This window comes from Megascapheus bottae, chromosome 8, assembly GCF_031878675.1.
Source record: "Megascapheus bottae isolate mThoBot1 chromosome 8, mThoBot2.hap1, whole genome shotgun sequence".
NCBI classification, from domain to species: domain Eukaryota; kingdom Metazoa; phylum Chordata; class Mammalia; order Rodentia; family Geomyidae; genus Megascapheus; species Megascapheus bottae.
Genome location: NC_143516.1, coordinates 4,907,284 through 4,934,628, shown reverse-complemented (window position 1 = coordinate 4,934,628; position 27,345 = coordinate 4,907,284). Strand labels below are relative to the sequence as shown.

At 42.2% G+C, this 27,345-nt stretch overlaps 1 protein-coding gene across 8 annotated transcripts in view; it reads left to right on the top strand.

Annotated features, from left to right (window-relative positions):
* Map3k4 (mitogen-activated protein kinase kinase kinase 4) overlaps positions 1 to 27,345 on the top strand; it is a 57,701-nt gene that overhangs the window by 6,655 nt on the left and 23,701 nt on the right. For 4 of the 8 annotated variants that reach the window (XM_090337865.1, XM_090337867.1, XM_090337864.1 and 1 more), the window contains exons 2-12: positions 3,296 to 4,662; positions 11,539 to 11,781; positions 14,704 to 14,850; positions 15,397 to 15,554; positions 18,986 to 19,102; positions 20,904 to 21,003; positions 21,105 to 21,188; positions 22,726 to 22,983; positions 24,181 to 24,330; positions 26,432 to 26,593; positions 26,983 to 27,116. In XM_090337865.1, the coding sequence (XP_090193991.1) occupies positions 3,296 to 4,662; positions 11,539 to 11,781; positions 14,704 to 14,850; positions 15,397 to 15,554; positions 18,986 to 19,102; positions 20,904 to 21,003; positions 21,105 to 21,188; positions 22,726 to 22,983; positions 24,181 to 24,330; positions 26,432 to 26,593; positions 26,983 to 27,116 (2,920 nt within the window). Of the gene's footprint in view, positions 1 to 3,295; positions 4,663 to 11,538; positions 11,782 to 14,703; positions 14,851 to 15,396; positions 15,555 to 18,985; positions 19,103 to 20,900; positions 21,004 to 21,104; positions 21,189 to 22,725; positions 22,984 to 24,180; positions 24,331 to 26,431; positions 26,594 to 26,982; positions 27,117 to 27,345 lie in introns of all 8 variants that reach the window. The other 4 variants (XM_090337863.1, XM_090337861.1, XM_090337862.1 and 1 more) reach the window with 1 other exon arrangement.

Genomic DNA, 27,345 nt, shown 5'->3' with positions numbered 1-27,345 from the left:
GCTCCCCTTGTCCTGGACACCTGCCACCTGCTGCCTGCAGCGATCCTCACTGTGACACTGTTTCAACATTATCAGTCAGGCCTGGTGATATCAAGTCTGGTCACTTTGCTAAATTTGGGTCATTGTGACATACTCTTGTTTTCGTAGAGCACAGCATGTAAATAAAGGGTAGACTTTATCAGATGTTTCTTTTAAGTCTAATGTCCTTCCTTAAGACAGATATTTCCCTCTGCGAACACTTCTATCAAAGAAGTCATTTTACCAAATGTGCCTCCCACCTCAAGTTAAGTATCTTTCTTGTAAGAGATCCTGGCACAGTTCCCAGAGCATAGTAATCATTTGAGCAAGTAGGCAGAGTCAGAGGGAGGATGTGAGCTATGCTTTTTTCATTGTATGTTGCAGTTCAGTGAGGGAGTGTGAAGCTTAAGGCAAAGAGAGACCTGCCTGTGTGCTTTCACTAACTTAGTATCTATCTGAATTTTGGTATCTAGTTTCCTGTGGTCTGTCTGCTTCAGTCTCATAGTGGGTTAAATAGGAATTTGAAAGTTTGCTAACCCAAATACAAACCCTTCTTTATTGTGAATTTGCCTCGTAAGCATTATTAGCATCTTTTCTCAGCTATATTGTAACATTTTTCTGTCCTGACATTATACGCGAATTGCTTTGCATATATATGTGTGTGTGTGTGTGTGTGCATATAAATCACTTTTAGCAGATATCTCAAGGAGTATGTATGTGTGCATATTTATATATATATTTTGTTAGTAGATTAGCTTTGTTTTTTAAGATTATAATTTAGTGGCTGTGGGAGCGGTGGCTCATGCCTGTAATCCTAGCTACTTAGGAGGCTGAGATCTGAGAATCTCGGTTCAAAGACAGCCAGGCACTGAAGACTGTGAGACTCTTATCTTCAATTAACCACTAGAAAACTGGAAGTGGCGCTGAGGCTCAAGGGATAGGGTGGTAGCCTTGAGCTAAAGAGCTCAGGGACAGTGTCCAGACCCAGAGTCCAAGTCACATCACCCACAAAAAACAACAAAAAAGAAGATAATTTACTGATGTAAAACTGAGCTGGAAATTATAGTTACCGGAAAGATTCAGTCTGTGTAGCTAAAGGGAAGCATATTGTTTGTTGGAGCGGATTTAAATCTATACTTTAGCTCTTTAGTGCAGGCTCAGCCTGATTTCAAGGTTCTCAGGCTATCCATGTATAGATTCACTGTTCTAGCCACACTGTTTTTATTTATTTATTTATTGTCTTTGTGCCCTCATATTTTCCTTTGTTGGTTTCAAATACCTTTTTGTCTCATTGCTACCCTTGTTTAGGTTGAATCTGTTCTTGAAGGCAGTTAGTGGACAAGAATCGTCTTTAATGGCATCTGGTAACTTTGCCTTTGTGTGTTCTGTCAGTGCGGCCTTGTGAGCGAGATTAACAGGTGTAAGGGTGGGGGATGACGCCGTTCTGGGAGTTAGAATCCTTGTGCTAACGTTTACCTTCTAATGGTGGTCCTCTCTCTGGAGTGTATGGGGACCATAACAAGTTCTTATCTCCTGGGCAGGATGGAATGGCATAAAGCTGTGTCTTCCCCTTAGCCATGCAGGAAATATGTACATTGGCAGTAATTTGAGAACCTTGAGTTTCAGATCTCCAGGATCCTTCAGACATCGATATTATTTCTTCTAAGACATCCTTGCTGTAGTTGTCAAACTACCAAGTGTATATTGTGTATCTGTTGGTGCTTTATACTTGGCACCTTGAATACTTTTGGGTCATATAGATGTGGAAGAGAGTAAGAGCTGTAAGGATTTTATTGAAAGTTACATTTTATACTTAATCTGTGTGGATGTGGGCGTTTGGTTGGCTTATCTAGTTAAACACGTGAACTAAGTGGTTCATTCTGATTATAAACTTCAGAGTTTTTTCATGTCCTTCTGATCCTTTAGGAATGAGTGATTACCTTTAGGTGACTGAAGGAAAAACTGTTCCTCAGGTTTGCTTTTATTGTGCTAAGTAAATCACATTTAAGTTTTATAGCCATGTGGGAGATTGCAATGACTTAGTTTTGTAACCTTGTAATTAAAACTTGCAACATAAAACATTTCTGTGTCTTTTAAGTCCTATGCTTTGGACCCATTTTTCTTATCAGAAACCGTTTGCATTTGACCTTTTGTGAATTTGTAGGGAGATTTTGGTATGAACAGGAAAACTCAACACACTTGTCCCATAGTAATGGGCTTTTGGATGCATTGAGAAGTTTGTCAGTGATGCCAGTGTGGTGTCTTTTCTTTATCTATTGGATATGGATACTGTTTGCTACAGTATTCTGTTGTTGGTCCTCACTGTATCTTTTCTGCATCCTTTCCCTGGATACCCTTGTCTCATGTATCTGCCATTCAGCAGTGTCGATGCTATGATTTCCACACTCAAGTCTCCAGATTTCTCTCCTGAGTCACCACTACATTTTAGTTATCTACACCTCAAATTTAGAGTTCTAGATATTATATTGTGCATATACCATCTGTGTTTCTTAATAAGAAAACATAGTTTGAGTTGATGTCCCCCAAAATGAAATTGAATGGAGCAACATTTGAAAATACCTATCATTTTTCATTTTTAAAATACTGCTCCTTAAGGAAGAATCCTTGAAGATTTTTGAGTATCATTTTACCAATGAGAGGAATGCCCAGAAAAGGCAAGTAATTTGCTGTTTAAGTTAACATAGTTAGCTATGTGACAGCAAGATCAGATAAATTTGAGTTGAGCTTTATGTTAGGTGACCTCGCCATTTTCTCCCTCGGTTGATAGTGATTGCTTTGGAAATCTGAGTAAGTAGTTTTGCTAATTGCATTTTCAGTGTAGAAATTACCAGATGGTTAGGCTAGTAGTTGTAAATATATAAAAAATACAGCAAATATACTATACCAAAGAATAAACTCTTTTATAAAAATTAGAGAGGGCTGAGGGTGTGGCGTAGTGGTAGTGTTCTTGCCTAGCATGCGCGAAGCCCTCGGTTTGATTCCCCGGAACCACATACACAGAAAAAGCCAGAAATGGTACAGTGGCTCAAGTGGCAGAGGAAAAAGTGTCCAAGGACAGCTCCCAGGCCCTGAGTTCAGGCCCCAGGACTGGCCAAAAAAAATTAGAAATGTTATGTTTATATTTTAAATCTTAGAAAATTCAGTATATGGTAGTTCCCCCCAACAACAGATGAAAATGGATATCACGAATATCAGTTTTATTTAAGATCTTTAGTAATTTCATGTTTCAAATGACATATTCTGTTCTTTTTATTAGAAAAAATGAATGCACCAAATCAGCCTCCACATAAAGACACTGGGAAAGCAGTGGAGAATGTGGAAGAATACAGCTATAAGCAGGAGAAAAAGATCCGAGCAACGCTTAGAACAACAGAGCGGGATCACAAGAAAAATGTGCAGTGCTCATTCATGTTAGACTCAGTGGGTGGGTCTTTGCCAAAAAAGTCAATTCCTGATGTGGATCTCAATAAGCCTTACCTCAGCCTTGGCTGTAGCAACGCTAAGCTTCCCGTCTCTGTGCCCATGCCAATAGCCAGAACTACACGGCAGACCTCCAGGACTGATTGTCCTGCAGATCGTTTGAAGTTTTTTGAAACTTTGCGACTTTTGCTAAAGCTTACCTCAGTCTCAAAGAAGAAGGACAGGGAGCAAAGAGGACAAGAAAATACATCTGCTTTCTGGTTTAACAGATCAAATGAACTCATTTGGTTAGAGCTACAGGCCTGGCACGCGGGACGGACCATTAATGACCAGGACCTCTTTTTATATACTGCCCGCCAAGCCATCCCAGACATTATCAACGAAATCCTTACTTTCAAAGTTAACTATGGGAGTGTTGCCTTTGCTAGAAATGGAGCTAGTTTCAATGGTACTTCAGTAGAAGGGCAGTGTAGAGCCCTTCACGGAGCCAAGAGTGTGGTGGGTTACTCAACGTATCACGAGCATCTCCAACGCCAGAGGGTCTCATTTGAGCAGGTGAAACGGATAATGGAGCTGCTAGAGTACATAGAAGCACTTTATCCATCATTGCAGGCTCTCCAAAAAGACTACGAAAAGTATGCTGCAAAAGATTTCCAAGATAGAGTGCAGGCACTCTGCTTGTGGTTAAATATCACGAAGGACCTAAATCAGAAGTTAAGGATTATGGGCACTGTTTTGGGCATCAAGAATTTATCAGACATTGGCTGGCCAGTGTTTGAAATTCCTTCCCCGCGACCATCCAAAGGTAATGAGCCCGAAGATGAGGGTGACGACCCAGAGGGAGAGTTGAAGGAGCTGGAAAGTAGTACAGACGAGAGTGAGGAAGACCGAGCCCCTGAGTCCAGGATCCCAGAGCCCAGACTGTCCGCTGGCAACAGCTTCGACATTCTGTCACAGGAGTTCGGATCCAGGAAGCACGAGAGGCTGGAACCTGAGGAGGAATCTGTAGGCTGGGGAGCAGCAGACAGTGTCACTGAAGCAGGCTTCGACAGGCATTGTTTAACCTCTATTTATAGACCATTTGTAGACAAAGCGCTGAAGCAGATGGGGTTAAGAAAGCTAATCCTGCGGCTTCACAAGCTGATGGATGGCTCCCTGCAGAGGGCCCGGGTAGCCCTGGTGAAGTGCGAAGGCCCAGTGGAGGTAGGTGTCGGTGCTGTTCTGTCCTCAGTGGGAAGGAAGTACATGTGCTGTGTTGGAAAGACACTTGGCCATATTCCTAGGATTTTAAAGGTATTAACAGAAATGATTAAAATTGCTTGTGTATTACTGTGATACATAAATCTTAATTCAGTGAATTAAGTCAAGACAGTGTGTTGTGGGGAGATAGCTAACCATGTAAATAAAGGGTAGTAAATGACAGCTTCAGTAAATAGAGGGAGAAAGAAAGCCACAGTCATGGGTGACCACAACTACAAACAAATCAGTGAAAAAGTGTGTGTGTGTGTTTAAATGAATATAACACCCAGGATCACAGAGGCAGTCTTTTCTCTGTATTTTGTTTATTCATTTATTTGCTGTGCTGGGGTAGAATCAGGTCCTGTGTGTGCTAGGCACCTCTGTACCACTAAGCTATATTCCCAGCTTTTCCTATTTTTTTAAGTAAGTCACCTACTGTTTTGGTGACTGCATATTAGGCAGATGCAAATTGTAGAAAAATGTGCAGAAGATCAAAGGAAAAAAGTATACATTATCTGACAAGGTTAGTGCTGAGCACATACACATTTAAGGAGAGTGTAATGTGTTCCCTAGAGAAAGTGGCGTGAAGCCTCAGAAGTTCCTGACTGCTGAAGGTGAAGTGTAGCAAAGTTCGTGGGACATTATTCTTGAGAGTACAGCGTTGTATTTTGGTCTTGCATGTTCATTTGGGCTGCAGCAGGAGTGCATAATTCAGTGAGATTCTATGTACCTGTAATGATGGTGATTTGAAGTTTCAGCAGCCACATACATATCTATCTATCTATCTATCTATCTATCTATCTATCTATCTATATTTGTCATTTAAAATTATAACTCGATCTTGCTATGGATCAAGTGTTGCTGTGGCACAGCAACAGCCCTTGCTTCTATGTGGGGGCACCTACCTTGCAGGTTTACAAGCCTGTGATCTGCAGGCCAATGCCTGCTCCTGAACCCCGACGAGGACAGAGGCAGGCAGTCACATGCACAATGCAAGATCCTTAGAAAGTTAGTAGTATTTTAACTTAGAGTGGTTTCCATTTTTTTAAAATAGAAAGTGGACTCCCCCCCCTTTTAGTGTATGAATCACTGTAACAATATTTTATAGTAATGCAGATTTCAAAACTCAGTATAGAAAACACTAGTTGGCTTATATCCCAAATAGTAATGTAGCTTGAATTTTGTATATGGTTGTTTAATTCCATCAAGCCACATCTAGGCAAGATATTACCTTAGTTTTTTCCTTCAAGGTTGCACTCTACTACTTGAGCCACACCTCCATTTCTTTTTGGTGATTAATTAGAATTATGTCTCAGGGACTTTACTACTGAGTTGGCTTTGAACTGGAATCCTCAGATCTTGGCCTTTTGAGTAGCTAGGATTACAGGCATGAGCGACCACTAACTGGATGATTTTATTTATTTATTTATTTTTTTTTTGCCAATCCTGGGCTTGAGCTCAGGGCCTGACCATTGTCCTTGGACTTTCTCAAGGCTAGAGCTCTACCACTTGAGTCTCAGCACCACTTCCGGCTTTTTTTTCTATGTATGTGGTACCGAGGAATCGAACCTAGGTCTTCATGCATGCTAGGCAAGCACTCTACCACTAGGCCAAACTCCCAGCCCATTATGTATATTTGTAATTATTGGAAATATGTGGAACAGCCAGTACTACAGATTGCACATTAATATGCTTCAATAATTTGGACTCTACGGTTTCTGTGATAGTAGTAGTAGGTGTAGCTGAAGGATTTTATAGAAAGAAATACATTTGTCATATTTATCTTTTTCTTAGCTGTGTCTTTCTATTTTTATTCCTTATGATTAAATTACTTGTAACATACATTTGCAGATAACATATGTAATCACCTTTCATTTGTACATTGTTTTACAGAATAATTTTTCTTTGAAATTTTGTTACATTTCAGAACCTTAAAAAATGATAACTAATGATATTTTAAAAAGTCTGCAATTTGTTTAAATAGCATCATACATAGGCTTATAGTGGGTGGACTGTCCAAAATTGTGAAGATTGGGTTCCCTCCATTCTCTGAACTGACCCGAGGACACATTTCTAATTAGGTGGACAGTCTGAATAGGTAGATTAGTTTCCTAAGTTCATTTGTGTGGCAGCTACTAGGGATCTTCAAAAGTGTTTCAAATGAGAGAATGTCAGACTATTCAATACTTTACTTAATCTGTGTAATTAAATGAAGACTGCCAGCTGGATAACCTAAGAGAGAAAATAAGCAGTCCTCTCCTCCCCTCTTGTGCAGATCCTGGACTGCCTTTCTCTTTTGCTCCCCAGTTTGTCTTGTGGTTCTACTCCTTTCCGTGTTTCTCCCCAGAGGCTCCCAGTCCCTGCTAGTCCCTGTGCTGTAGTGCTCATCTGGTGCGAGTGTTGTATGGAGGTCTATCTATCTCTGTGGTCTGTGGAGAGGTCTTCATCCTCCAGCTGCTCATCTCCATAGACACCACCTCTTCAGCGCCTCCGGCCTTCTGCAGAGGTGAACGGGAGTCACCTCTGCCTGTAGCTCTTTGCAGGGGCCTTCCTATCCTTGACTGAATCTATCCCTGGGCTTGTAATTCTATGCACTGCTCAGTACTGGCTCACAAATTAATCCTCCATACCAGAACTATCCAGTACAGTCATATTTTTAACAAACTTTATACTTGGCATAATCTCAGATTTTCAGAAATCTTATAAAGATATCACAGAGTTCCCTTGTGTGCTTTATCCAGTTCCTGTTACTGCTTTTTCATGTGCCAGTTTGGGGTTCGTCCTCTTGCTTGGCTTTTTTATTCAAGGCTGGCGTTCTGTCACTTGAGTCACACTTTCACTTCAGCTTTTTGTTTCAAACCACTATTCTCAGATGTCATTCTCAGTAGATAGGTATGCAGGTGTGAACTTTCAGTGCCTGGCTCCAATATTGACGTGTGTGTGTGTGTGTGTGTGTGTGTGTGTGTGTGTGTGTGTGTGTGTGTGTGTGTGTGTGTGTGTGTGTGTGTGTGTGTGTGTGTGTGTGTGTGTTGGTTGTGGGGCTGGCCGCTGTCCCTAAGCTCTTCTGCTACTGCCGTACCCCTAGAGCCACATCGCCACTTCCGGTTTTCTGGTGGTTAATTGGAGATAAGAGCCTCACGGACTTTTTAGTGCCCAGGCTGGCTTTGAACCACAATCCTCAGATCTCATCCTTCTGACTAGCTAGGATTGCAGGTGTGAGCCATCACACCCAGCTCAATATTGACTTTTTAACTTACTACATGCTTATCAAAATTAAAATACTAATATTAGTGTGATGTTCACTAAATGGCCCCCAGGACAAAGAGGGGCTCACCAAGGGTACCACATTGCAGTTAATGCTGGTGTCTGTGTACTTCAGCTTGTCTGATGTTTTCTCATGACTGGACTGGGTAGGTGGGCTTGTCACTGTTCACATTTCCCTTGATTGCTTAGTTAAGGAGTTAACCTGGCAGATTTCTCTTCTCCCATTTCTCTGCTCTTTGATGCAAGTGGTCGGAGGCAATTAATTCCTACTCTGGGGCTAGGGGTAACATGAGCAGCATGCATTATTTGGAATCCTGCCTCCAAGGTTTGCCTTTGTTGCTTTGCTTTGGGGTATCATCTGCTGCTGCTCCAGATATTTTGGGCTCCATGTCCTTTGATGTGACACTATTATAGCTCCTTTTGGGTTGTTTTGCTTTTTGTTTACATTTCCAGTAGTGTTTCACTTTCAGGTTCTGCAGGGTACTCCAGCCTAGTCCTCATCTGTGCTGTTTCAGCCCGGGAACTGGACCTCTCTCCCAGGAGCTCTAGTTCCTTCTACTGGAAGGTGGGGCTCGAGGCTGAAGTAGTGAGTAAGGGCGTGTTTGTTGCTGTCAGGGTGCCATTGTGTCTAAGCTTTCTCAGTGATGGACTTAGAAATACAGGGGCCTTATCTAGGCTGGCACACACAGGGGTTTGTGATCACTGCTGTGTGTGATGAATGGAGACCGTACGCCACCTGTGCCTCTAATCCCGTACCACCGCCTCTGTTAGTAGTCCTTTTCTCTTACAATGAGATGCCTGATTCCTGTGATTGGGTTTTTCAATCCTAGTGTGTATGTGCTTTGAGAACTGCCAGTCTGTGAACTGTGAACTGAGTGCAGTGTTGAAGTACACTGCTTGCCATTTTTAGCCCAAAGTGACTTAGGTTGGCGCCCTTTTCCTTCAGGCCTTCTCTGTAATGTGGTGAGGCTCTTTTACCTCCCACAGCATGCCATCCTGGGACCCCTGCCCAATGTGCTGGTTGTTTAAACTTTTGTATAATTCTTGGGTTTTCTGCAGTTTAAAATGTTAAATACTCATGCATTACCTAAGTTAGTGGTCTTTATGGTTATTTTATGCCCATTTTTTTGCTTTTTTCATGCAACTTATGTATTTGTAGAAGAGGAGAAAGATATAAATGAATATGTTTTGAAGTATGAAATATCAAAATTACCTCAAATATTAGGAAGATGTTTTGGTTACTTTCTTAATTGTGTTGAGTTGAATTAGCAATGACCATGTAATCATTTTAAGTTTAATGACCAATGAAATAATCTTGTCTTTGGAGTTAAACAGTAATTATGCTATTCTTTTCTGATTCCTGTAGGCACAAGACACCGTTAATGTGTAGAATGGAGAAACCATTACTACTTAATGAGCTTTCCCATGTATCTTTCTAGCTAGTGATAGTATTATATTAATGGTTTACTAACAGAACTGGTTTAGAGAAAGTAGATAACTGTCTCCAAATCACAGTGCTATGGATTGTTAGAGGGGTTCAGTCCCAGGATTCTGAAACATTAGACTTTTATTTTTGCACATTTTTTTCTTTTTTAAAAGAATTTATTAACATTGATTTTTACATCATATTTCAAATGACAAACGTATTCAAGAAGGGAATCTCTGTATACATTCACTGGCACTTAGTTTTTAGAATTTAATCAAAATTAGGGTAAGGGTTTGTATATCATAGATACATATTAAACTATGTAATAAAACATTATGTCTATAGAGTCATAGGTTTTTATGACATTAGACTTTTAATATACTAATGGTTTGTCTATGTTATTCCTGATTCCTTGTGATGGTCCAACAATATTTTGCTGTTTGGCTGTCCAGTATTTTATCTATGCTTTCACAGATAAGTTATTTAAAAATAAAAGCATTTTAGTGGCTATTTATTTTATTTTTCCTGTACTGGGGATTGAAACCATGGCCTTGTGCTTGTTCGTCAAGTGTTCTACCACTTGAGCCATGTGCCCGTGCACAGATTTGTTAAAATTTTGATTTCAAGTTTAGATGTGGTTCATTTGGCTAGCGTATAGGAAATCCTGAGTCTGATTCTAACACCTCAAGAAAAAAAATTTTTTTTTTTTTTTTTTTTTTTGGCCAGTCCTGGGCTTGAGCTCAGGGCCTGAGCACTGTCCTTGGACTTTCTCAAGGCTAGAGCTCTACCACTTGAGCCTCAGCACCACTTCCGGCTTTTTTCTATGTATGTGGTACCGAGGAATCGAACCCGGGTCTTCATGCATGCTAGGCAAGCACTTTAACCACTAGGCCAAACTCCCGGCCCGAAAAAAAAATATTTTTACATATTGGTTTTTTACCTCAAAAGAACTATATTAAGTCACTGGCCTTTAAAGCATGAATAATACAAAATAAAAATGTTAGGTTTCTCAGGTGTAATTAATCTTTTAAAATTGTTTTATCTTTTAATTTAATGAATCAGTTTTTGAGGCATGCACTTTTGTTTTATTGCAGTAGTCCAGATGGGTGTTTCTTTCTCTCCTTTAAGGGGAAGGAAAGTGAATGGGGCATTTCCAGGTGAGCAAGCAGCCTGGCCAAGGGTAGGGCAAGGTCATGTTCCCAGAGGCCCTGGAAAGCGAGGGCTGTACCCCGGAGGGCCCAGAGCAGTGGGTGTAGTTGGTGGATGGGCAAGAGGTGCCTGGAAAGTAGCGGAGGTGCCCGGCACACACCCCTGCAGCCAACATGGACTGCCTGTGTGTGAGTGCCGATGACATAGTGCTCAGGCGGACCCTCCGGGTGTAGGTGTTACCACTGTCTCTGTGGGTCTGGTGGGGTCAGGGGAGAGCAGTTAAGAGCTCACAGGATCAGGAAGGCCAGCACCAGTAGTGTCACAGAGTCAGGGTGGGTGTAGAAGGTGAGGCTGGAGAAACATTAAGGTTTCTAATTTTGATAACCCCAGCTTTCTCAGCTAAAGAATGCAAGATTTCTGGATATGCGGATTTCTGGATAATGTTGCCAGAAAAGCAGGAGACCAGTGTAAGGATTGGAAGGGCTTCTCAAAGAAGGGGCAAGCCATACTGTAATTAAGTGGCACAAGCCAGGGTGACCTCAATACTACCTTTGAAACCCTTGGTGTCATCAGTTAGCTCAGAACGATGACAGACCTGAAGTCACTGGTTTGGGTGTTGACATAAATGGATTCTTGGGACAAGCAGTTTCCAAATTTTGTAATCTTTTTAGTGATTTTCTGATTTCATAGTCTGAGGACAATACTGTATATAATCTTAGAAATGAAGTATTGTGAGCTTCTAAGTAAGATGCCAAAATGTTACAAAAAAACTTCATTATTTTACCATTTTGAGGAAAATAATAAAATTTGGTTTTAGTGCTTATGGATTACTAATACTTGCAAAACTTTTGGGTCTCTGTTGAAACTATTGAATGAGAAAAGATTTCCTTTCATTTGAAATTAAAGTTCTGCAATTTTCTCAGCAAATTGTAGAGAGTAGCAGCTTGCCACCACACTTTGTCCTGTGCATTCCTTTAATCTGTTTTGAATTTTTGCCCCAGTTTTCTGAGTTTCCGGACCCCATGTGGGGCTCAGATTATGTGCAGCTGTCAAGGACCCCCGCTTCCTCGGAGCAGAAGTGCAGTGCCGTGTCCTGGGAGGAGCTGACAGCCATGGACTTGCCCTCCTTTGAACCTGCCTTCCTCGTGCTCTGTCGAGTCCTGCTGAACGTCATACACGAGTGTCTGAAGCTGCGCTTGGAGCAGAGACCTGCTGGAGAGCCATCTCTCTTGAGTATCAAGCAGGTTGGTTTCAAAGACGCCTTAAACAGTTAGCAGTTGTTCTGTTAGTTTACATGAGTTTTTCTTGTGACTGTCTCCCCTCCCCAGTGATTGCAAGTACTGTAAAGTGAAAGTATTTTTAAGCTCCTCTTTTTGATAAGGTTATGGTTCAGTAGAAGGCTGAACCATTTCCTTGTCCTAAAAGCATTAAAAATAAAGTGATAATGTAACTTTCTGTAGCCTTTTTTTTTTTTTCTTGGTCCTGGGTGAGTTTGCTTACCTTGAGCCACACTTGGAGCCCATTTATGTATCTTTTTTTTTTTGAGTGTTTGATGATTAGAAACAATAGTGAGGATGGGTCCCGAGGCCTCCCTGGTGGTAGATGCACTCTCTCACTAAGCTGTGTCCTTAGCTCACAGGATTCATCTTGAAAGAGAAAGTTTAAATTCTTCAATTTAATTTTTGTTCTATTTAAAAATACATGCACAGTGATGTCTTCAGAGTGTACAGAGGAGATAGTTTGGACTTTTTCTTGTGTAAGCAGTTGTGTAGTTTTGGTAGTAAGGGTAGTATCTGATTTCTGTTGTGAAGGTGAGGTAGACTCTGAAGTCAGGGTATATTTCAGGAGCAGCAGAGGATGCTGTTTTCTTGAGTGTATACTGAGTATTGAAGATTGTATTTATGCTTTGTGGTATTCACAGGTTGCCATTCAGCTATATAAAATACAACCTTTCAGACCTTGTCTCCCCAGCAGTAAAGAGGGGTGTGGTTTGGTAGACACGTTTCCAGATGGAAATTGAAAGGCTAGAAGTCACTTGTCTATCAGTGACAGCACTTAGCAGCAGGGATAGAGGGAAAATGGGCAAGTCAGCACATAGCAGGTGCAAACTGGCGTCTGTGTGTTTAGGCAGGTGAGAGAAGGGTGGGTAGGAAGACCTGCTAGAAATGACCTCTCATTGCCTCATCACTTTTGTTTGTACATAGCACCAACCAGAGTTGTTTTGTTCTAGCTCCACTTCCTTCTACCTTATTGTGTCTTTATCCTGCCTTGCTGCCCTCTGTGGACTTCTATCTTGTCCTCTTTTTGTAGTGGTTGTCTAGGACCCTCTAGAGAAATAATTAATTCCCTTCCTTACAGAGCAAGTACTTAGGAAATATATAACCCAGTCATGTAAGATGGGGCTTATTTTTTGCCCCATTTTTTTGTGAGTATTAAATAGTAGTTTCCATTAAAGTACTTTGAGAAATAAAAAACCGAAAATAATCTTTAGACTAATGAAGTCTTTGCTATAGTAAAAAGAGCATAGAAGTTTTGACCCAGATATTTTCAAAGGTCAATTATAACATCTAAGTGATATCTTAATATAGAAACTTGTGTCTATATAATCTGAACAGAACACTGTTTGGTAGCTTTAACTATAGTCACAGTTCTCATTGATGATAATTATTAAAAAAAATTCAAGGACTTCTGTGAGAGCAATCTGTGTTCATTGTAGAAAATTTGAGAAGTATAGAAAAGTACACAAAAATAAAAATTATCTTATCCTACCACTCAAGAGATGACTGCTGGAACATTTTGCTGTTTCCATCTGTTTGTTTTGTGCAGGGCAACTTCCTGCATATACAAGTAAAAGTGTGTACACATGTGTATGTGCATGACTTTCTCTTCTCTACAGATATTTTCAAAACGCAAGAATTTTAATGACTGCACTATAAAGCATAGCATGTTTTATTGTCGATTGTTTTAAATACCATTATGATAAACATTTGTTTCTTTTCTTTTTTTGTTTTTTGGTTGGCCAAGGGGCTTGAACTCTGGGTGTGGGCATCCCTGAGCTCTTCAGTTTAAGGCTTCCGCTCTACCCCTGGGCCTGAGTGTTGTCCCTGAGCTCTAAAGCTCAAGGTTACTGCCCTGGTCCTTGAGCCATAGTACCACTTCTGGTTTTCTAGTAGTTAATTGGAGATAAGAGTCTCACAGACTTACTTTAGTGACCCCGGGCTGGCTTTGAAGGACAATCCTCAGATCTCAGCCTCCTGAGTAGCTAGGATTACAGGCGTGAGTCACCATGTCCGGCTTCAAACATTTGTTTCTTAAGTTTGAAACAGCTGGTTTGAACTTATAGAAAGCTTGCACAGTACATACATGAATGAGAACATGACTGTTACTCTTGCCTCAGACTAGAATTTGGGGCACTGTGCTTGGTGAATGGAGCAGGACCTTCAGCTGGTCTTCCAGCAGCTTTCTGCTCTACTCTAACATCACCTACTGGACCAGTCAATATATTACACAGTTGTCCATCTTTTTGCTTTGTTTTCTTTCCTTCTAGCTGCAGTATATATGCTCATTTTGATAATTAGTATACTTTATTAGCATGCATTAATCGTACAAGAGAGTTTCTACATGTGCAAATAGTCTCTCTCTGTTGGAATATTTCCTCATTACTACCCCCATTCCAGACCTTTTAAAACAATGTCAATAGGTTTCTAGACTTTTCCTTATCATAGGTTAAGCCCACATTTAGAAGTAGGTAAACTGTCCTAAATATTATATAGGGTGCCATGCTCTGTGTATGTAAGCATACTTGAATTCTCATTATTTTTTTAGATTAAAATTTTATTAGCTTTTCCTGCTTTTAGCTTGCCTTAATTTTTCCTGTAGAATTGGCTCAGTACACATTTGTAGGAGAATGTATTTTAGCAGAGGAGTTGCTGCCTGTATGACATTTTCTCTGTGTATCTACTCTATAATAGCAAGTTGGTTTGTTTTCATTATTTTGTCCCTATTTGAGACTATTAGGATATTTAGTTATAGTCAGTCAAAAGTCTGGAGACAATTTCAATTTTCTCAGAGGCTGAGTTCCCAGTCTGAGTTTCTTAGGAGGACTGTACTAGACTTGCCATCCTGGTCAGGATGTGTGATCAGCTGGCTGTGTGTGTTTCTTGCAGCTGGTGAGAGAGTGCAAAGAGGTGCTGAAGGGTGGTCTTCTGATGAAGCAGTACTATCAGTTCATGCTACAAGAGGTTCTGGATGGCCTGGAGAAGATGGATTGCAACATCGATGCTTTTGAAGAGGACCTGCAGAAGATGTTGATGGTAAGGGAGATGCATCTCTACCTGCGTGCACCTTGGGGAGTGTGGCAGGCTTTGTTTGATCTGGCTCCTTCCCTCTGGAGGATTATGTATTGCTCTTTTTTTCTAAACCCCTAATGATTTTTTTTTAAGTTGGCATTTTTGGCAAGTCTTATCCTAAATCACTGTTAAATTACAGGGTAGTATGTCATAGAAAAGAACGGCCCAGAAAGAATAAAAATTTTCTCCTGCTGCATTTGACCTCCTAACAGCAGCCATTTTTATAATTTTGGGAGGGATGGTAGGGGCTTTACATAGCTCTGGAAAATGGGCAAGATGTACACGAATCCTAGTCTGTGGGGTAGTAGCTGCTCTGGTAGCTTCTCCTTCCTGCTGCATGCCCAGGGCCAAGTAGGTGGGATGTGGCCAGCCTGGGATGGCCAGAGAGTTTGCAGGGAGGGAATTGGGGTGCTGAAGATGAATCATATCCTTCCATCCTTTGTGTTAACAGAGGTAGACTGAAGAGCTGATCAGTTCTCTCAAATATCTCTTGTCATTTTGTGTTTGAAGGTATATTTCGATTATATGAGAAGCTGGATCCAAATGCTGCAGCAGTTACCTCAAGCATCCCATAGTTTAAAAAATTTGTTAGAAGAAGAATGGAATTTCACCAAAGAAATAACTCATTATATACGGGGAGGAGAAGCACAGGCTGGAAAACTCTTCTGGTAGGAATCCGTGAGCTTCCTTTCTGCTCTCCCTGTTGTTGTTCATTGATTTTCTTCTGCATGTTGGAACGTTTACGTGCTGGACTTTTACCATGTCTCCTTGGGGACATTTGACAGTATCAGAGGTGTCGATGGATTCAGTGGGAGGGCGCTGATAGGTCCTGGTGGGTAGAGGCCAGGGATGCTGCCAGTCATCCCCTAGGCCCTCCCCACCCCCAACTACCCTACCCAGATGCCTTGAACTTGACTAATACTGCTTCACAGTGAATCCTCTTGCTTTTGTTTCATTGATTGTAATGTAGGGAGGGGAACCAAAGTCCTTTGGGAGTAGAGTAGACCTGTGTGTTTCAGTTTGGGTGGAAACATTTAGATTTTAAGTATGTATTTGTGCATTGATGGTAGTTAGATGTGATCTAACTGCAGCATCTCTTTGCATACTGGTTTATATATGGAGAAAGAGTAGAACTGGAGCCAAAGACAGTCTTGAGCAAATGGAACACATTTCTCCGGTCGGGCGCAGACTGTTGAGTTCTGTGGCAAACGCTCCAGCCTGACCTGCTTGGAGGCAGGGTGAGGGTGAGGTTGGTGCTCTCCTGTGCCCTGGATCTAGGTGTGGCCTTCTTCTGCTCCTCTGTTCAGCTGCTTTAGGGCCTCTGATTCCTTTTTATAAGGTGTACATTATAGCCCAGATGCTCCTCTCTCCCTCCCTCCCTCCTGACATGCTCGCAAACTACAGATCCCACTTCAGCTTCTCTTCAGAACGGGCCCACCATGGCATTTCACAGTCTTTTTGTTGTTGGTGGTGGTGGTGAAGGTTGAACTCTGGACCTGTGGGCACTGTCCCTGAGCTCTTCAAGAGCTCAAGGCTAGTTCTCTACCAACATTGAGCCACAGAGCCCCCCCCTTCTTTTCTTTTCTTCTTTTCTTTTCCCTCCCTCCCTTCTTTCTTCCTTTCTTTCTTTCTTCCTTTCTTTCTTTCTTTCTTTCTTTCTTTCTTTCTTTCTTTCTTTCTTTCTTTCTTTCTTTCTTTCTTTCTTTCTTTTGTCAGTTGTAGGGCTTGGATTCAGGGCTTGGGTGCCATCCTTGAGCTTTCTTTGAGCCACAGCTCTACTTGGAGTTTTCCGATAGTAGATGAGAATCTCATAGATTTTCCTGCCCAGGCTGGCTTTGAACTATGGTCCTCAGATCTCAGCCTCCTGAGTATCTAGGCTTACAGACATGAACCATGGCCACCTGGCCTTTTTCAGAGTCTTGTATACACTTTTATGTCACAGCTTTCTTTCCATGAGCAGTGAGTAACCTTGAGTTGACTCCCAACTCCCGGTTCTCGGGCGGTGGCCTCCAGGCTCACTCGCCTCACTCGCCTCGTCAGCTTCGTTGCCCTCGCCTTTGCCGTTGTCATCACCACTCCCTTCATTTCCCACAGTTCTGCCTCGCTTACGGTTCTTTCTGTTGGCATTTTCTGTGTCCAGACTGCTTTGTTGAACAGGAATGGTTAAAGCTTCAAATCATCTTACGTAATTTCACTGAATCCTCACTCTCTTTGGTCAGCGTCTTGTCCTCTTTTCCTTCAATTCTAAAACTCCCCCCTGGGCTTTCCTGCCGCCCAGTCCTGGTACATCCTGCCCACTGGGGGCAGTGGCAGGTTTTCCTAGTGGAACCAGCCCCCATTCCTTCTCCAGCACGTGGGCCTCTGCTGACTGCCCCGCTTTTTCTGGCTGCCATCCATGCCTAGCACTCAGCACCTTCCTGCTTCTGCCCCAATCTCCTGCCATTGATTCCCAGCCCCAGCGCAGGCGGAGTGGCCTATCAGACTCCTCCTCTGTCAAGTGAGAAAGCCTAGGTTGTGGCCCCTAATGCTGGCCACAGGCAGGCTTCTTTCAGTTTTCGTCCTCACCTCCTGTGCTGTTCTCACTCTGTAGCCCAGCGCCTCCCTTCTAAGCCCTTTGGGCACGGTCCTGCTTGAGCCTTTGCATGCATGAGCCCCGACAGTGGACTCTTTTCAGTTGCCTTCCTGACTCATTAACCCGCTTCCTTCAGGTCTTTATCTAGCATAGCTTGTTTAAAATCAAAAGTTCCTACCCGGAAGTATTTCTTAGCTTCCTGCCACAAAGCATTGAGGGATATTTTGAAGTACTGTATAGTTGCCTTCCTTTGCTTCCTCTCCCTACATCTTTCCCCCTCCTCTTACACTTCCTGCTTCCCCATCGCAGGCTCCTGTTTGCTTCTGGTCTCATGGACCTGTCGTTGCAGCACCAACACCTCTGCTCCTTACAGGTCTGACAGTCTCTTATTAACGAACCTGGCTTTTGCTCAACATTCCTTCCTGCCTTCATCCTGCCTTGTTCTCCCTGGCCTTTCCATTTCTTCCCTGAGGATCCGCTGCCTCCTGTTCACAGATGGCATTTGTCAGCAAGGCTCATTGAAGGTCTCTGGACACCAAAACACTTTTCCTTCTGCTCAGCGCCATCGCTGGCCTTCCTCACATCTGACATTGCTTATGGCCGCCTGATCTTTACTAGGTCAGAAGTGCCTTTCCCTGAATGTTATTGAGATCTATGAACGGTTACCAAGTTTTTACTGCAGTTATTTAGATTTTTTAAAAATATGCTTGCCTATTTTAAACTGGTATTTTGGTTATTTATTTAATGAGAACTACACAAAGTATTTCATGTTTATCATCTGTAAAAGCTTATCATGTGAGGGACCGGGAGTTTGGCCTAGTGGTAGAGTGCTTGCCTAGCATGCACGAAGACCCGGGTTCGATTCCTCGGTACCACATACATAGAAAAAAAAGCCAAAAATGGTGCTGAGGCTCAAGGGTAGAGCTCTAGCCTTGAGAAAGTCCAAGGACAGTGCTCAGGCCCTGAGCTTATTAAGCCCAGGACTGGCAAAAAAAAAAAAAAAAAAAGCTTATGTGAGAAAAATGAGAAAATGGTTACATTTTCTGACTTTGCTTTCTAATCATTAGAAGCCTTTTATTCTTATGCTTCTTTATCAGTATGCATTAATCGTATGAAAGCGTTTTATTGTGATATTCTTATCCCCCTTTCTTCCTGTTTTTTACACAACTTTTAGTATGCTTCATTATCCTACTTCCATCCTCCATCCATACATATTTCTATCACATTCACCAAGCACCCGTCCTTATTTGAGACATTTTGAACATTTAGAAGGAAATATTTTTGTAGTAATCATGCAGCTACTACAAATATCATTTAAGACTTACGTCTACAATGAAAGACTATGGTAGTAGAACAGGGATAGGTATATACGTTATATTCCAGCACCCTATCTTTTCACATTAATTCTGATCATATATTCTAATGTTGAGTGTGGTTGATTTTTGAATTGCTGTGTTATGGGCTGAGCTGTTTCAGTTCCAGGACAGCTTTCCTTCTGCTTTATTTTTGTTATTCGTGTTTCCTTAGTGACATTGCAGGGATGCTGTTGAAATCTACGGGAAGCTTTCTAGAATTTGGCCTGCAGGAGAGCTGCGCTGAATTTTGGAGCAGTGCTGATGACAGCAGTGCCTCTGATGAGATAAGGTGGGCTGTGTCTCCCTGCCCCCTCCGCTTCCCTTCAAGAGTGGTTTTAATTGTGGTCTTGAGTTTCATGCAGACCAGATTATATTGACTGGAGGGATCTGGAGATTTGACCCCATGGATTGTTTATTTCTGTCTTGTCTGCATGTGATTTATGTGGAATTGTCTTTGAAAGTGAACTCAGTGCATTTAGAAGGAATAAACTTGACTGAAAATGAATATAATTAACTATGACTTTGCCTGTATTTTCTGAAATGTCTGTGTAGTCATTTCTACCTTTTAATGACATTAGATTTATTTATTTATTTATTTATTTATTTATTGGCCAGTCCTGGGCTTGACCTCAGGGCCTGAGCACTGTCCTTGGACTTTCTCAAGGCTAGAGCTCTACCCATGAGCCTCAGCACCACTTCCAGCTTTTCTCTATGTATGTGGTACCGAGAAGTTGAACCCAAGTCTTTGTGCATGCTAGGCAAGCACTCTACCACTAGGCCAAACTCCTGGCCACATTTTTGTTTTTAAGCGTCGATTATTCTGTTAAATTTTATACATAAGTATATGAAACCGTGTTTACTTCACCTATTGAAATTTTTTTTTTTTTTTTTTTTTTTTTTTTTTTTTGCCAATCCTGGGCTTTGCACTCAGGGCCTGAGCACTGTCCAAGGCTAGAGCTCTACTACTTGAGTCACAGCACCACCTCTGGCTTTTTTCTATGTATGCAGTGCCAAGGAATCAAACCTGGGTCTTTGTGTATGCTAGGCAAGCACTCTACCACTAGAGCAAACTCTCGGCCTCAGCTGTTGATTTTTTTCCAGTTCTGTACAGATGCTATTTTAGTGAAACCATTGAAATTATTATTTCTCTTCAGTATATATTGCAGTCAAATAGCTATTTTGTGGCCATGTAATATATGACTCAATCTTAGCAAGTGCTCAGATAAAACTGACTTATCCAACGCTACAGTGTTTTTTTGTCACCATCAAGTTTGATATAAAACACATTTTGGGTTCCAGAGATGTCTGGGCGTCTTTATGCTGAGGTTAAAGAAGAAATTCCCATCGGAGAAATCAGTGACTAGCTGAGGGATAGAATCTATCACTTTGTAGGGCTTCTAGTTTTGAGATCTGATGTGGTAGGTCCAGCGGGAGCATGAGCATTAGCGAACTAAGATGGTGAACTGGAACATGGCTCACGGTGTTCCAGTTGTTTGTAAGAAGGACCCAGGATGCTGGCCTGGCTTGTTGATGCTGCAGTGTAATGCAGCTGGCTCCCTGGCTCAGGTGTCAGGACAGGAAGGCAGCACACCTGCCTCACAGACAGCATGGCTGCCTGAGAGGTGTTTAGGGAGCTGGTTGTTAAACGCTTGCCATGTGGTGTATGTATGTGTGTATGGGCAATATATAACATACCATATGTACACATAGAATTTATACTACATACCCCCCCCACATATTTCTTTTTAATCAGGTCCTGAATTGACTATCAAAGACTGAGTGCATTCAAGGGGAACAAGCAATTATTGAAAATGCACTTAGAACACTCAGAAGCTTCTCATTCACAGTAAGGGGTCCTTAATTATGTTCTAATAACAAGAAGCTCAATTTTCTAGAGATTTCATTATCAGGCTTTACTAGAGTTTGTGTTCCATTCGTGACATTCTGGGTTCATTTCCAGTGGCTGCTCACTCCATTGAAAGCAGGCAGTCTGCTGGTTTCTGTGGCCGGGCCCGGGAGCCTCTTGTGGCTCCCTGTTCCTGTACCTCTTGCATCCTGAGACGCACTAACGGATTTCCATCTGCCAGCAGGAGGTCTGTGATAGAGATCAGCCGGGCCCTCAAGGAGCTCTTCCACGAAGCTAGGGAACGAGCCTCGAAAGCACTGGGCTTCGCTAAAATGTTGAGAAAGGTGAGTTCACACACCTGGTTAGCTGTTGGTTTTGTTCTTGAGTTTCTTTTGTACATTTTAGGAAGCTTACTGTAAAGAGATTTCCTTGTCATTCCTCCTAGGACCTGGAAATAGCTGCAGAATTTGTGCTCTCTGCCCCAGTTAGAGACTTCCTGGATGTTCTGAAAGCAAAGGAGTATGTTAAGGTAAATATTTGAGATTATGTTTCATGTTTTTTTACCTTCCGTGCTTTGTTCTAAAACTTTTTCATAAAGATCCAATGGCGCCAGCGTGGTGGCTCACTCCTGTAATCCTAGCTACGCAGGAAGTGCGGATCTGAGGATCAAGGTTCAAAGCCAGCCCAGGCATAAAAGGACCTAAGACTCTTATCTCTAATTAACTTCTATAAAACAATAAACGGAAATGGGGATTGGCTCAAGGGTAGGGTGGTAGCCTTGAGCTAAAAGAGCTCAGGGACAGCTGTCTAGGCCCAGAGTTCAAGCCTATAACCCACCAAAAAAAAAGATTCAGTGTCTTTGGAGCTCATACAATCAAATTATTTTAAATAATGGTAATGGCTGTCTTTTCCACTGTTCTATTCTTTTTTTTTTTTTTTTTTTGCCAGTACTGGATTTGAACTCAGGGCCTGGGTACTGTCCTTGTGTCCTTGGGTTTTTCTCAAGGCTAGCACTCTATCACTTGAGGCACAGCACCACTTCTGGCTTTTTTTCTGTGTATGGGGTACTGAGGAATCAAACCTGGGGCTTCAGGCATGCTAGGGCACATTCTTGGCCCCTTCACTGTTGTATTGTAAAGCAACTTAATAGTTTTTCATTACTCTTTGATGTCAGCATCTCAAAGTTAGTATTTTGTTTTTCTATTTATTTATTTTATTTACTGGGGTTTGAACTCCTGGCCTTGAACTTGCTTAGCTTGCTTGACCATGCCTCCAGCCTATCTTTTTGCTGCTTACTAGAGATGGAAGCTCATGGGCTTCTCTGTCTGGACTGGCTTCAGACCCTGTTCCTCTAGATCTCAGTCTCCTAAGTAGGCTTATAGGCATAAGCTCCTAGCAGCTGGCTTAGAATTACTTTTTAATTCCATTCTTACTCTTCTTAAAATTGTTTGAGATGTAACATTTTTGAATGTGTTTGTGGTGTTGTCACTGGAGAACTTCTGTCCAGCTAAGGTGGAGTGAGCTAGGATGGATGTGTGGACTGCAGGTAGCAGTGGATGAAATGATTGCTTGTGGCTTTCTGTGATACCGGCCCCTTGGTATCCACAGATGGATTAGCACCGGTTGAAGGTGCTGCTTTAGGCTCATTCTCTTACACTCCCCCACCAATCACACACATCAAATTAGCTTCTTTGTTGTTTAAAGTGAGCGAGGCAGTATCCTATAACTGCAGGGACTTCTCAGCTCTTTCCTTCCCTTTTCCTTCAGGCACCCTAAACAGTTCCTCTCTCTTCAGATGATTGCCTTTCCCACATCTATTTTCTTAAATCTGTTTGTCTTTTTCTGCTCCCATACGCCTTTGCCCCAGCATTATATATCTCATGCTGGCTTTGAACTTGGTGTATAGAACCTACCTGGTCTTGAACCCATCACCCCTCTACCACAGCCTCCCGCTTTCCAGGATTATAGGAGTTTGTGCACTATTTTGCCCAGCTAGTTGCTTTTGTAGGTAACATTTCTGTATGTACAGTGTTCCTTAATTTAAGAATGGGTTATTCCTTTTCCAGGTACAGATTCCTGGGTTAGAACACCTGCACATGTTTGTTCCAGACGCGTTGGCTGAGGAGAAGGGGATTATTTTACAGTTACTCAATGCTGCTGCAGGGAAGGACTGCTCGAAGGATCCTGATGATGTGCTCATTGATGCCTATCTGCTTCTCACCAAACATGGGGACCGAGCAGATGATAGCTGGGGCACGTGGGAAGCTCAGCCTGTCAAAATTGTGCCTCAGGTGGAGACTGTTGATACCCTGAAAAATATGCAGGTTGGTTCTCCCAGCCCCTCTGTTGTGACCTACCTCCACTACTTAGAACACTTTCAGGAAAAGTGAATTACTAGTAGCTTTAACGTATATACCTCCCAGAAATATGCCTCAGGGCTTTATGAGGTAATTTGCAGCATATTTATATTCAAATATTGCATTAAGTTCTGTAATTATGTTCAATTATACTGGACTGTCTGGAATCCTCTTACTATTTTTTTCTCCCCCTAAATGTCTTTCCTCCGCTCAATCATGCACTCAGGTTAGAGACTTAGGATGTATAAAGAACCATCTCACAGTGCAGTTGGTAGTTCTAGAATCCTCACTGCCCAGGTGCTCTGTTTCTTGGCTTTTACTACTGAGAGTAGTATAGGCCTACTTACTAAACAGGGATCCAGAATAATTTCTGAAGGACCCGTCTCACATTATCCGTGATCATCTTAGGAACAGTGATGCTAAATTCTCACGTGTGCCTGGAGCTTAGCCTGACCAGAGTCAGTCATGCCAGGATCCATCTTCTGCCACCTCACACACCTGTGCTTTCCCTTACATTCTCTGTCTGAGTGAACGACACACCACCCACTCCTGTGTTTGAACCAGAAGTATGACAACTAGTGTACATGCAGCCTACCAGCTTGTGTCACTAGCCCCGACAGTGGAAGCCCTTGCTCCCAAGACACCACCACAGCCATGACGTCACTGACCCTCTCCTGACGGATGGCAGCTCCTTACCATTAGTTTCCAAGCCTCCTCTTCTGCCTCCTGTTCTATCCTTGTTGTTTTGGTACTGTAAAGATAGTGTAGCATACAGATGAAAATACTGTGGTGGCCGTCTTTTGAAGAATAAAAGGGATGCAGTGCTGGCGATGATCTCTGCCAGGCCTCTGATCTGGTCTTCTTTGTATTTCTGTTTCTCCTGTCTTCGTGTGCAGCTCCAGCACACTCACAGTGGGCACTGGCAGCACTGCGGGGGGGTGGGGGGGCATTTCAAAGTGGCTGTGTCTGCTCAGGCCCTGGGGGCTCTTCTCTCCTTTGCGGAAGAACCAGGATGTTGGGGACCACTGCAGTGCATTGCTCCGGGGAAGCTTGGCTCACAAGTGGCTGTTGGCTGGTAGCTGAGGATGGCAGCTTTGGACTAGAGTTGTACAGACATGGGAAAGCAGTCACTAGTTTGCTTTTAGACTTTGGTTTTCCTTCCAGGTAGAGAATTTTCTTCTAGTTGTTATGCAATCTGCTCACCTCACAAGTCAGAGGAAAGCCTTCCAGCAGTCCATCGAGGGATTGTTGACTCTGCGTCATGAGCAGACATCCAGTCAGCCGGTCATCGCCAAAGCTCTACAACAGCTCAAGGTATTGGACTGTGCTCTGCTCTAGCAGTAAAGGCCTTGCCTTTGGGTAGAGCACTGTGGTAGAGTCAAATGGTGTGATGCCATGTCATGTGAGAACCATGACTCTAAAGTGTCCTTCCTGTCATTTCTCTCATTGTAGTATACTCAGATACCTCAGTGAGAAATGCCTGGGTCTTTCCTGAATCCAGGCCTTTAGAATAGGAGGCAGTAGGACATTACGACATTAGGTAACTGTATAGTGATCACATTGCCAGTTATTAGTGATCAGAGATTGGAACTTAGGCCTCTTCCTTCCTAATGCAGATTTTTTTCTCCATTAGCATTTATTAGAGGTATTCCATGTCAGTTGCTTCATTTAACAAATGATTGAGCCAGATTAACCATCATGATTAAAATCAGTTGTAGATAGGGGCAAAGTCCCTAGAAGTTTTTGATAAACCAAAGCCTTTCATATCCTCTCTCTGTCTCTCTCGTCTCTCCCTCTCTGTCTCACTCTCCCTCCCTCCCACCCTCCCTCCCTCTTGCCCTCCCTTTTTCCCCCTGATTTCAACATTTTACTTTATATCCATTTATCAGTCCTGCTCTCCTCTATGCTTTCCTGCAGGCCATCAGCTCTTTCTTAGTCACATTAAGGTATGATTGCTTTTTGGGGGTGGGGTTTGAAGTCACACCTTCACACTTGTTAGGCATGTATGCTCACAGTTGAGTCATAGTGCCAGTCTGGTTATTGTTGAGATCTCCTCCTACCAAGGCAGGCTTCTGGGCACAACTGCCTGTGTTAGCTTTCCCATCATAACTAGGATAGTAGGCATGTGTCACCATGTCTAGATTTTTATTATTGTTGTTGAAAATAGGTCTTAAAAACTGTCTGCCAGGGCTGGCCACAAACTGTTCTCTTCTCAGTCTCCCTAGGATTACACATGTGAGTCACTGGTGCCCAGCTCAAGGAGCAGCAGTCCCTAAACATTTACATCATTTGATGTACTATTTTTCTTTTGTCAGTCTGACAAAACTTGTCGATATATCTCTTATAGATTGTACTCTTAACCAAATACCACAGCAAAAGACTGCCTTTTCATTTAGTTTTAGCCAGTGTATTCTTGAGAACACAAAATTTTGAAGATGTTTACTGAGTTTAGGGAGATGGTAAATCTAAGGATCAGAATGGCCCCACTGAAGTACAGAGAAGGGAGAGGGTGAACCTCCCAGGAGCTTCTGGGACTTAAGCCGTGGTGGCACGTCAGCTTGGTACCGGACCTAAGTGTCCACAGATCAAAGTCATGCTCACTAAGTGTCCCCTGTTCTGCTTTGGCTGGACCTTCATGTGTTCAGTGGAAAGTAACAGGAGCTATGACTAGTGGATTAGAGTGAGCACAGCATTTGTGGAGTTATATCAGATTTTATTTTCTACTTCTCCCAGAGTAATAAAAGATTTTATAAAGACATTGTATAATGATTTGGGGGGGAGGCAATTGTCTGATAGATACCATGCTTACATAAGTTCACATGTACTTACATTTAAGGCCAGGTGGAAAGAGAGACCAAATCTGAACTATTGTGGTACTGCTTCAAGAGAGAATGATTTCTCAGCCTCTGTGCTGACATACATACATCTGAGGCCAATAATTCTTCATGGTGGGGTATGACCTATATGTTGTAGGATATAATAATACTTTGTTGTGGGGTGTTACCTATGCATTGTAGGATATTTGGCGGGGTCTCTGGCCTCTACTATCAGTTGGTGGCACCATATGGTGGTATCTTCTATGTCCTCCATTTTGATAACTGAAACTTTAGACACTGCCATAATATTTGTGGTGATTGGTACACAGAAATACTGAAAATACCAACATCTATTCAAGAACAGATTATATTAGGAATTATTGTTTTAAATGAATTTTTGTTAATTTTGCACTTTATAAGCTACTAAAAATGCCTACTACCAATGAAAATGGAAATAATCCAATTTCCTCTGTATTAAGTCATCTTCAACAACAGCCATGTATTGCAGTGACTATATGTGACTGTTTGAATGAACTCTTCCTGTACTGTGCTGTGTAATTTGCTCCATCTTGGGTTGATTGTGGCTTTGGCTTCTTCAGAATGATGCCCTGGAGCTCTGCAACAGAATAAGCGATGCCATTGACCGAGTGGACCTCATGTTTACGACAGAATTTGATGCTGAAGTGGATGAGTCCGAGTCTGTCACACTGCAGCAGTACTACCGAGAAGCGAGGATTCAGGGGTACAACTTTGGGTTTGAAGTAGGTACAAAATGGGGAAAACTGTACTGGGGCTTAGCTATTGCTTTGTAATATACAGAAAGCATGAATCTTTTACAGCAAGTTCAATATTAATTATAGTCATAACCCAGTCAAGAATGCCATCTTTACTGTTTTGTTCCAAACTGTCAGTTGCCCAGGTTTTATTTTGTGCTGCTGGCTGTCTACTGTATTTAAAGCTTTCTTAATATCATAAAGGTATATGCTTAATATAAACTTACAACAAAAAAAACCTGGGCTTTGAGACATTCTTTACATTCCTGAGGATATATAAGAAAATGACATTTTAGGTAGACATGGTATTATAGTGTTGTAGGTATTACTATAATAATTTGCTTCCTGCTTTTCATATACATGAAATCTTTTTACAGTATCATAAAGAAGTTGTTCGTTTGATGTCTGGAGAGTTTAGGCAGAAGATAGGAGACAAATATATAAGCTTTGCTCGGAAGTGGATGAATTATGTCCTGACCAAATGTGAGAGTGGAAGAGGAACGAGACCCAGGTAATGGCCCAGCCTCCCTTTTCTGTGTGCTGCGTGTGGGCTTGGGAATATTTTGCTTCTGTAAGGGAAATGAGATTTCTGAGCAAATCATTTGAAGGTGGGGTCTTGTGGACTTCTACCCAGGCTAACTTTGAACTATGATCTTTTGGATCTCAGCCTCCTCAGAAGCTAGGATTACAGCCATGAGCCTTGGGTGCCTGGGTGATCAGGACTTTATTGTGTGTGTGTG